This window comes from Symphalangus syndactylus, chromosome 3, assembly GCF_028878055.3.
Source record: "Symphalangus syndactylus isolate Jambi chromosome 3, NHGRI_mSymSyn1-v2.1_pri, whole genome shotgun sequence".
NCBI lineage: Eukaryota > Metazoa > Chordata > Mammalia > Primates > Hylobatidae > Symphalangus > Symphalangus syndactylus.
In genome coordinates, this window is record NC_072425.2 from 8,876,299 (window position 1) to 8,886,811 (window position 10,513).

The 10,513-nt window shown below is 51.8% G+C and overlaps 1 protein-coding gene across 2 annotated transcripts in view; it reads left to right on the forward strand.

The window, feature by feature from the left end:
• The window catches only part of UBAC1 (UBA domain containing 1), a 29,055-nt gene extending 19,108 nt beyond the window's left edge, over positions 1-9,947 (forward strand). Inside the window, exons 8-10 of one of the 2 annotated variants that reach the window (XM_055270401.2) lie at positions 2,399-2,485; positions 4,831-4,969; positions 9,401-9,947. In XM_055270401.2, coding sequence (XP_055126376.1) covers positions 2,399-2,485; positions 4,831-4,969; positions 9,401-9,516 — 342 coding nt within the window. In that variant the 3' untranslated portion in view covers positions 9,517-9,947. Of the gene's footprint in view, positions 1-2,398; positions 2,503-4,830; positions 4,970-9,400 lie in introns of those variants that run through there. The other variant, XM_063636768.1, reaches the window with a different exon arrangement.
• The last annotated feature ends 566 nt before the right edge of the window (positions 9,948-10,513 follow it).

Genomic DNA, 10,513 nt, shown 5'->3' on the forward strand with positions numbered 1-10,513 from the left:
TGCACAGTCTCTTAGAGGTTGTTAGTCATATTCTTTCTTGCCATCTTAAGCCTTTTTGTTAAATATAGATGCTCATTCTTAACACTCTTAACATGCTCGTTTTCCTACGATCTTCCCCATTGCCGTTCCCTCCTGTCATCTCTCTGTGTCAGAACATTCCGTAGAATGTCTTCTTTGATGAAAATCATCACAAGGTGGTCAAGGCTTGAGGGGCCAGCCCATCAGTCCTGCTAGCCTTTGGTTTCTGTACGAGTCATGAGATCAGGCAGTCGTCCAGTAGGGATGGAGATATTAGCTTCGTTACCGAGAAAGGATTGGAGAGCTCTGACTTGAGCCAAAACAGATTTCCTGCTGCCCCTCCCTTCTCACTGGTGGACAGGATGCCTGCTGTCTGGGGGCAGAACTGGCAGGGCCCAAGGTCCTGCAGCCTGTGAGTGCAAGGCCCCTCTCCCATTGCTTGCCCACAAGCAAGTCTTTGCCCCCATGGGCTGGGAGGGAGGGTGGGGGCTGCCAGGTGTTGCCTCAGGAGTAATGGGGCATCATTTCCTGGGCTGAGGTAGAAATGAGGGACAGTGCTTCCTATTGAAGCTAGTGAGAAGGGCATCCTATCCTTGAATTCAGTAGATTCCAGGCTATTCTGTATGACTTTGATATCAAAATATTGTACGGTGGGTTCTTCCAGAGTTCATTGTTGGAGCTCCTGGATTAGGATGTGGCTCAGGAAGGCAATTGTGATGGACCATAAATAGAAGATACGGAGTTTTTTTCTTTTTTGAGATGGAATCTCGCTGTGTTGCCCAGGCTGGAGTACAGTGGTGCGATCTCGGCTCACTGCAGCCTCCACTTCCCAGGTTCAAGCGATTCTCCTGCCTCAGCCTCCCAAGTAGCTGGGATTACAGGCGCCTGCCACCATGCCCAGCTACTTTTTGTATTTTTAGTAGAGACGGGGTTTTCCCATGTTGGCCAGGCTGGTCTTAAACTCCTGACCTCAAGTGATCCTCCCGCCCCAGCCTCCCAAAGTGCCGGGATTACAAGCGTGAGCCACTGCTCCCGGCCGGGACCTTTGACCTGATCATACACACAGTTTAGCTCCAGCCAGCATCCTTCCTGAGCTCCACCCCAGCTGAAGTCTTTTTCTGCCAGGTTCTCTTGGAAGCATCTGACAGTGCAGTCCAGACTGGCTGTGGACGTGCACGGTCCACGGGGTGCTGGGTGGTGCTGGGAGCTGTGTGGGGCTGGCACCCCTAGACTGCCTTATGGTGGCCGGAAAACTGCCAAAGAAGGAGAGGACTCTGGGGGCTTCAAGAGAGTGGGATCTGACCTTTCAGGGATTAGGAGAGGCCCTTGAAATTTTGATGAAGGCTTCATCTTATTTATTTATATTTTTTCAAATTAGACCCGTTTAAACACCGTGTTATAAATCTCCAGAGTAGAGGATGTATTATCTTCTTACATGAATTGTGTCCAGAAAATGTACGTCCTTCCTCAAAAACGAATTAGCATATGTTTAGTTGTAGCTTAAGTTTTGTTCAATATTAAAAGTTAAAAAATTAATTTTAGGATTTTTTTTTTTTTTTTTTTGAGACGGAGTCTCACTCTGTTGCCCAGGCTGGAGTGCAGTGGTGCAATCTTGGCTCACTGCAAGCTCCTCCTCCCGGGTTCGTGCCATTCTCCTGCCTCAGCCTCCCAAGTAACTGGGACCACAGGTGCCCACCGCCATGCCCAGCTAATTTTTTGTATTTTTCGTAGAGATGGGGTTTCACCGTGTTAGCCAGGATGGTCTCCATCTCTTGACCTCGTGATCCACCTGCCTCGGCCTCCCAAAGTGTGGGGATTACAGGCGTGAGCCACCGCGCCCAGCCCTAGGATTTTTTTTTCTAAGATAAAATCTAAATAAAACCTTTTTTCACAGATTACAATGGCATTTTTGTTTCCATTGAGATTGCACTTACTGACGTGGCCTTTCTCTAATGCCACTGCTTCTTGGGTAACAAGGCCCTCTGGGGTAAACCTGCAGTGGCTGCCGAGACAGTCTTATCCACACAGTCATCGGGACAAACCTGAAAGGGTCTGAAGTTGGCCTGACTGCCTCGTGGCCACATAAGTGATGCGTTTCTGTCACAACCTGTGGCTCCCTGAAGACAAGCCTGGGAGCTGCACTGCCCCCCGGCTCTGCCAACCACAGTTATCCCTGCGCTTCCGCGGCTTTAGGATGCTGAAAACCAAGATCTGTTTCACCAGAGCTGTGCGGACAGAACGTGGACGGACAGCATCTGCAGTGCTGTTGGGAGCACCCTCCGCTAGGGCGCCGGGGAGCGGGGCCCCTCTCTGCACGCAGGGCGCTGGTTCCTTGGCCTCCTGCCGCCTCCAGCGAGCTAACGGCTGTGCTGTCCTCTAGGCCGTCATTTCCCTGATGGAGATGGGGTTCGACGAGAAGGAGGTGATAGACGCCCTCAGAGTGAACAACAACCAGCAGAACGCTGCAGTGAGTGTCGGGCTGCAGTGAGTGTCGGGCTGCGGTGAGTGAGTGTCGGGCTGCAGTGAGTGAGTGTCGGGCTGCGGTGAGTGAGTGTCGGGCTGCGGTGAGTGAGTGTCGGGCTGCGGTGAGTGAGTGTCGGGCTGCGGTGAGTGAGTGTCGGGCTGCGGTGAGTGTTGGGCTGCGGTGAGTGAGTGTCGGGCTGCAGTGAGTGTCAGGCTGCGGTGAGTGAGTGTCGGGCCGCAGTGAGTGTCGGGCTGCGGTGAGTGAGTGTCGGGCTGCGGTGAGTGAGTGTCGGGCTGCAGTGAGTGTCGGGCTGCGGTGAGTGAGTGTCGGGCCGCAGTGAGTGTCGGGCTGCGGTGAGTGAGTGTCGGGCCGCAGTGAGTGTCGGGCTGCGGTGAGTGAGTGTCGGGCCGCAGTGAGTGTCGGGCTGCGGTGAGTGAGTGTCGGGCCGCAGTGAGTGTCGGGCTGCGGTGAGTGAGTGTCGGGCCGCAGTGAGTGTCGGGCTGCGGTGAGTGAGTGTCGGGCCGCAGTGAGTGTCGGGCTGCGGTGAGTGAGTGTCGGGCTGCAGTGAGTGTCGGGCTGCGGTGAGTGAGTGTCGGGCTGCAGTGAGTGTCGGGCTGCGGTGAGTGAGTGTCGGGCTGCAGTGAGTGAGTGTCGGGCTGCAGTGAGTGTCGGGCTGCGGTGAGTGAGTGTCGGGCTGCAGTGAGTGTCGGGCTGCGGTGAGTGAGTGTCAGGCTGCAGTGAGTGTCGGGCTGCGGTGAGTGAGTGTCGGGCTGCAGTGAGTGTCGGGCTGCGGTGAGTGAGTGTCGGGCTGCAGTGAGTGTCGGGCTGCGGTGAGTGAGTGTCGGGCTGCAGTGAGTGTCGGGCTGCGGTGAGTGAGTGTCAGGCTGTGGTGAGTGTGTGTCGGGCTGTGGTGAGTGTGTGTCGGGCTGTGGTGAGTGTGTGTCGGGCTGTGGTGAGTGTTGGGAGCCTCACCCATGAGTGCCCCGTGCATGGTGGGGGCCGTGTGTTTGCCTACTTTGACATGCAGCCGGCTATGTGGCTCTTGAAGTGAGACAATAAGATAGATGGCTCAAACAGTATAAAAATTTAAAAATACAGAATTCTAGGCTTTGTCTTTTTAGAAGGGTGCCTTATATGTACATATTTTATGGATGGGTAATTTGTTGTTGTTGTTTTTTTTTTTTTTAATTTTTTTGGAGTCAGGGTCTCACTCTGTCCCCCAGGCTGGAGTGCACCGGTGTGATCACACTCACTGTAGCCTCGACCTCCTGGGCCCAAGTGATCCTCCTGCCTCAGCCTCCTGAGTAGCTGGGACCACAGGCATGCACCACCATGCCTGGCTAGATTAGTTTTTTAGAGACGAGAGCTGCCTTTGTTGCCCAGGCTGATCTTGAACTCCTGGCTTCAATTGATCCTCCTGCTTTGGCTTCCATAGTGCTGGGATTACATGCATGAGCCACCACACTCAGCCCATTTTTCTGATTAAACTGACTCTTTTTTTTTTTTTTTTTTTTTTTTTTTTTTGAGACGGAGTCTCGCTCTGTCACCCAGGCTGGAGTGCAGTGGCGCGATCTCGGCTCACTGCAAGCTCCTCCTCCCGGGTTCACGCCATTCTCCTGCCTCAGCCTCTCCCAGTAGCTGGGACTACAGGTGCCCGCCAACACGCCCGGCTAATTTTTTGTATTTTTCAGTAGAGACAGGGTTTCACCGTGGTCTCGATCTCCTGACCTCGTGATCCGCCCGCCTCGGCCTCCCAAAGTGCTGGGATTACAAGCGTGAGCCACCGCGCCCGGCCTAAACTGACTCTTAAGAATGATTCCCATCCTATGCCCGTGTGCCAGCTGGGCTGATGGAGCTGTGCCTGGGGAGGGCCCTGTGGTGGCCCACACCCCCCCCACCATCCCCCATGCCAGTGGAGTTGGTGGCTCACACCTCCAAGACAGAGATGGGGAGCCTGTGTCCTCATGGCTCCAGCACTACTGACTGCCCATGGCAGGACCACAGGCAAGCTGGGCACTTGGTACATTTGTTATTACCTTCCCAACACTCCTGGGTGGGCCATGCTGGCTCAGGTAACCCAGCAAGCGGCAGCAGTCAGTGATCTCTGCAACGCCAGGGTCTGCAGAGAAAAGCAGACTAGCTCTTCCTTCTCTGGCCTGGTCTGATGTGCACAGCAGTGAATCCAGACTGAGTTTGTCTTCATGGTAGGGTCCCTTCCAGTGAGATCAGCCTTGGGGGCTCAACAGGAACTCACAGAAAGGTGCGGGAGCTGTCATGCCTGCTGCTGGTGGCGTCTTGCGGAGGCACTGAAGGCGCTAACGGTGGCATTGGTGCTCTTGGCTTTGCAGTGCGAGTGGCTGCTGGGGGACCGGAAGCCCTCTCCGGAGGAGCTGGACAAGGGCATCGACCCCGACAGTCCTCTCTTTCAGGCCATCCTGGATAACCCGGTGGTGCAGCTGGGCCTGACCAACCCGAAAACATTGCTAGGTATGTGCGCCTTCTTTACGCTAAGTCGCGGGTCGGGGAGGCTGGCTGGTTCCCTTGCAGGACGTGTAGATGCTGCAGAGGTTACACGGAGAATCCAGTGCTGAGGATCGCCGTGTGCTGGCAGCATGTCCTGCCATGCAGGTTGGCATCCTGCGGGTGTAGCTCTGCTACGTCACTGTGGGGCCTGCAGTTCAGGTTCTGATCGTGGTGTGACTGTCTCCTGCATGATGACTCTGACACAGGCTTCAGAAAACCAGTGCCAGTGGCGTTCCGAGGGCCAGCGGGGTGGAGACTGTGCCAGTAGCTTAGGAACTCATGGAGGACAAGGTGTGCTTTGGGCTTTTGCTCTTACTACTCGTCAGGGTCTTTGATGGCAATTGTTTACTTTTATTATGAGATACCTACATACAAAAGTGTATATGATGTTATAACTTTAAAGAAGAATAAAACTAATAGCCACCTATGTACCATTCAGCTCTGGGCCTGGGGTGCCCCTCTTCTGCGCACCTCATCCCTCCCTCCAGTGTGGCCGTCGCTGTGGCCGCAGCTTACCTCTCTGCTTCCCTGTAGAGTTTTGCCGTATTTGTGTCTCCTCAAACAATCTCATTTGTTGCTGCCTTTGTGTAAGTAGAATCAGGTTTTAAGCAGGCCTCTGTGACTGACTGCGTTCTCTGTGGGGCTTGTGGAGTATTTTGTTGATGGAAGGCACCGGGAACCCAGCGCTCGTTGGGTTGTCTGTATGTGGTGCCACTCCTGATGTCCTTTTTTTTTTTGAGACAGAGTCTCGCCTTGTCACCCAGGCTGGAGTGCAATGGCACGATCTCGGCTCACTGCAGCCTCTGCCTCCCGGGTTCAAGCAATTCTCCTGCCTCAGCCTCCTGAGTACCTGGGATTACAGGTGTGCACTACCATGCCTGGCTAATTTTTCGTATTTTAGTAGAGACGGCTTCCACCATGTTGGCCAGGCTGGTCTCGAACTCCTGACCTCGTGATCTACCTGCCTCAGCCTCCCAAAGTGCTGGGATTACAGACCTGTTGGTCCCCAGGAGCTGAGTTCCTGGATGTTGGGAGGGCCTTTGCCACCCTAGCAGGCTGGAAGTGTCTCTGGTGCTGTGATGGCCGTGCCCTGATCTTGAAGGCTGGCCTTCTTTCAGAAGCATATTGGCCGCCTGTAGAACCTCGGCCGTGAGAGACCTTCTGCTCAGTGTTTGGCCTGCTTTTCTCTTGGATTGCTTTTTTATTCATTCAGAAAGGTCCTCACCTCCTGGATGCTGACCCTTTTCCCATTATTTGTGTTGCAGATGCCGTTGTTCAGTTTCTGGCTTATTTCCTCACGCTGATGGGCAGAATCCCGTGTTTTGATGTCCTTCAGTGTGTCTGTTTTCATTTTAGGATGTGAACCTTTAAAGAAAACCCTCCATGGCTGGGCGTGGTGGCTCACGCCTGTAATCCCAGCACTTTGGGAGGCCGAGGCAGGTGGATCACGAGGTCAGGAGTTCAAGACCAGCCTGGCCAAGATGGTGAAACCCTGTCTCTACTAAAAATACAAAAAATTAGTTGGGCGTGGTGGTATGTACCTGTAATCCCAGCTACTCCAGAGCTGAGGCAGAGAATTGCTTAAACCTGGGGGGCGGAGTTTGCAGTGAGCTGAGATGGCGCCACTGCACTCCAGCCTTGGCGACAGAGCAAGACTCCACCTCAAAAAAAAAAAAAAAAAGAAAAAAGAAAACCCTCCTATCCCAAAGTCAGAAACACGTTTTCCTTTTTTTAATTTTTTTCCAAAAATGTTAAAAGTTTCTCTTATTTAAGTCCATAATCTACCTAGAAGTATGTGTGTGGTGTGAGGTAGGGATCTTCTTTGTACTCAAATTCTAAAACTTGAGAATGGACTTTTGTGAGTTTATTTTTATTCTTAGTGACTCATTTCACACTGAAAGCATATTCCTCCTAGCTCTCCAGCTGTTTGTATACCTTAGGATGTTAGTGTGTGCTGCCTTGGGGTCTGTCCAATAACTTTTTCTTTTTTTTTTTTTCCCTAATAGAAATAGGCTCTTTCTCTGTCACCCAGGCTAGAGTGCAGTGATGGCACCACTGTCCATGCAAGGTCTGCCCCCAGCACACACACTTGCCCACCTCCGTATCATAGACAAGACCTCCATTATTTTAACTTGTATTCCTTTTGGTTATTAGCAATGTTGAATACCTTTCTTTGGCCATTGCATTTCTTCTTTTACATATTGTCTATGCATGTCATCTATTTGTTTTCTTTCTTTTTATGGAGACAGGATCTTGCTCTGTCACCCAGGCTGGAGTGCAGTGGTGCAATCACAGCTCACTGCAGCCTTGACCTCCTGGGCTCAAGTCATCCTCATGGGTAGTTATGACTACAGGCACACACGACCATGCCCAGCTAATTTTTTTGTTGTTGTTGAGATGGGGTCTCGTTTTTTTTGCTCAGGCTAGTCTTGAACTCCTGGCTTCAAGCAAGCCTCCCACCTCTGCCTTCTAGAGTGCTGGGATTATAGGCAAGAGCCATTGCGCCCGGCACATCTGTTTTTCAATTGCAATATTAATTCTAGAGCCTCCTTAATAGCTTCTTGGATGTTAGGCACATCTGCCTTTGTTGCGTTTTGTAAACTGTTTTTGCTCTCTAATTTTGTGTGGCACTTTCTGACATACAGAAGTTAGGATATACAGAAGGCAGTCCTTCCTCAGGTTGGGCATGGTGGCTCATGCCTGTAATCGTAGCACTTTGGGAGGTTGAGGCAAGAGGATTGCTTGAGCTCAGGAGTTCAAGATCAAGACCAGCCTGGGTAACATAGCAGGACCTCCTCTCTACTAAAAAAAGCAAACAAACAAAAAAACAAAATCAGCCAGGAGTGATGGCACACGTGCCTGTAGTCCCTGTTACTCGGGGGACTGAAGTGGGAGGATCATTGAGTCTGGGAGTTCAAGGCTGCAGTGAGCCATGATCACTCCACTGCACTCCAGCCTGGGCAACAAAGCAAGTCGCTGTCTCAAAAAAAAAAAAAATTAAATTCAAAAAGGAAAGTCCTTCCTCAGATAAATAATCATCTGTGTGGTTTTTCATATTTAACTCTTTATCTTTTTGTTCAACTCTTTCATCCTTCCAGAATTTATTTTGCTGTTTATTGAGAGGAAATGGGAAATTAAGTTCCCTGCCCTGTGTGTGAAACAGCTGTTTCGTACCTTATAGTTTGTTCTTTCTGGGTCTTTTTCTGAGATTTTTATTTTTATTTTTATTTTTATTTTTATTTTTTGAGACGGAGTCTCGCTTTGTTGCCCAGGCTGGAGTGCAGTGGCATGATCTCGGCTCACTGCCAGCTCCGCCTCCCGGGTTCACGCTATTCTCTTTCCTCAGTCTCCCGAGTAGCTGGGACTATAGGCGCCTCCCACCATGCCCGGCTAATTTTTTATATTTTTAGTAGAGATGGGGTTTCACCGTATTAGCCAGGATGGTCTCGATCTCCTGACCTTGTGATCCACCTGCCTCCGCCTCCCAAAGTGCTGGGATTACAGGTGTGAGCCACCGTGCCCGGCTTTTTCTGAGATTTTAAAGCGTTTTTTGGAGACTTTTAATCAGAACACCAGAGGATTGTTTTAGGGCCTGGGGGTTGTCCAATGACGAACAGAGCCAAGTCGGGTTCACTTTGAGCTCTGCGCTCAAGCCACGGGCTACTGGGCAGTGAATGGCTGTGAGCTCTGTAGTGAGCACTGTCCCTGGAGCCTGTAGACCTGAGGCCACTTATGTTGAAGCGCGTCCGTGTGTGTCAGGTCAGCATGGAGCCATCCATCTTGGCAGAGGGGCTGGCAGCCGGCAGAACGCATGCTCCTTCACAGTGGGTGGAGCGGAGAGCTGTTTGCTAAAAGCCACCTGTTTGAGGCAGAGTTTTGTAAAGCTGTTAAAACCCAAGTTTTCATTTTGAAGAAGTGCTGTGTTGCATTTTTAATGTGCTGGCTTTTTAAAGAAGTAATTTTCTGAAGGCTGAGCATTATGTTTTTCCAGTTTGTTGTTAACTTTGCAACAGTGTCTGTGTGTGTCCTTTCTGCATCTGCTGACCTTCTCGGGGTGGGATTGGAAGTGGAGTTGTTGGGGAAGATGATTTTTGAGCCCTGGCGGCTGCCAGACAGCTGCCCAGAGTGGGGGTGCCATGAGCACGCACAGGCACACTGCCTACCTGCCAGAATTGAGTGCATGATTCTCTGTGATCAGATCTGATTTGATGGGCGCCTCCGATGGAGTTGGGTGGGTTTCAGCCTGAGAGTGCACATTTAGCAGTGAGCTCTGTGTGGCCTTTGTATTGGAGACGCACCCTCTTCATTAGGAAGCTGCCGAAGAGGAAAGTCACACCTGTGCCTGTGGGCTGAGTGGGGGCGTGGGCACTCAGGCTGGCTCTGTTTTCCTTGCAGCATTTGAAGACATGCTGGAGAACCCGCTGAACAGCACCCAGTGGATGAATGATCCAGAAACGGGGCCTGTCATGCTGCAGATCTCTAGAATCTTCCAGACACTAAATCGCACATAGGTGGCGCCGTTCCACTCGGCTGTCAGGCCACAGCAGCCCCCTGGCGCGGCCTGAGACCATGCAGAGTGGACCTCACCTGGAAACTCACCTTCAGCGCCTCAGCCCTGGACTGTTAGAGGTGCCGCAGCTGCCCCCGCTCTCTGATCTATTGCTATAAACTCCGGTGACGGTAGTGTGCAAGGCTGTATTTTTAGCATCTGACAGGTGTTTACAAAAAAGTGGTTGTCGCACTGGGAAGTGGAGTGATGGCCTCCTCTCCAGTGCTCCTCTGGGCTCTCGAGTTGCTGCTTGAATTGCCCCGTAGACATTTGCTTGGAGAGTCCACTTGTTATTTGACGGAGGTAGGTTTCAACCCAGAGTGTTAATGTCAAGCATGCTAATTTAACTAGTTACTCACAGATGGCTTTTCTTTAATAAAGTCCCTTTTCCTATTTCCTGTCTTGGTCTTGTCTTGGTGCCGCACGGGAAACCCGTGCGTCCCTGAGAGTCTGCATCCCCGCGGCTCCGTGCTGGCTGCTCTGACCCGGGGTGGGCGCCGGGGCCACCACAGCACGTGGGAGGCCTTGTGGCCATGTTTGGTTGGCAGAGCCTCGTGTTGTATTGGGTATAAGGGACTGGAGCTCAGCCCGTATTCCCGGGACACAGGTCCCGGGCCCAAGCACGGCAGCCCCCACCTACCTTTGGCCTCTTCCTCCTTTTTTTTCGTTTTAAAAAACATGACCTGTGTCTTAAAATGAGAAAATGCATTTTTTTTTTTTTTTTTTTTTTTCCAAGACAGAGTCTCGCTCTGTTGCCCAGGCTGGAGTGCAGTGGCGTGATCTCGGCTCACTGCAAGCTCCGCCTCCGGGGTTCACGCCATTCTCCTGCCTCAGCCTCCTGAGTAGCTGGGTCTACAGGCGCCCGCCACCACGCCCGGCTGATTTTTTGTATTTTTAGTAGAGACGGGGTTTCACCGTGTTAGCCAGGAAGGTCGCGATCTCCTGACCTTATGATCTGC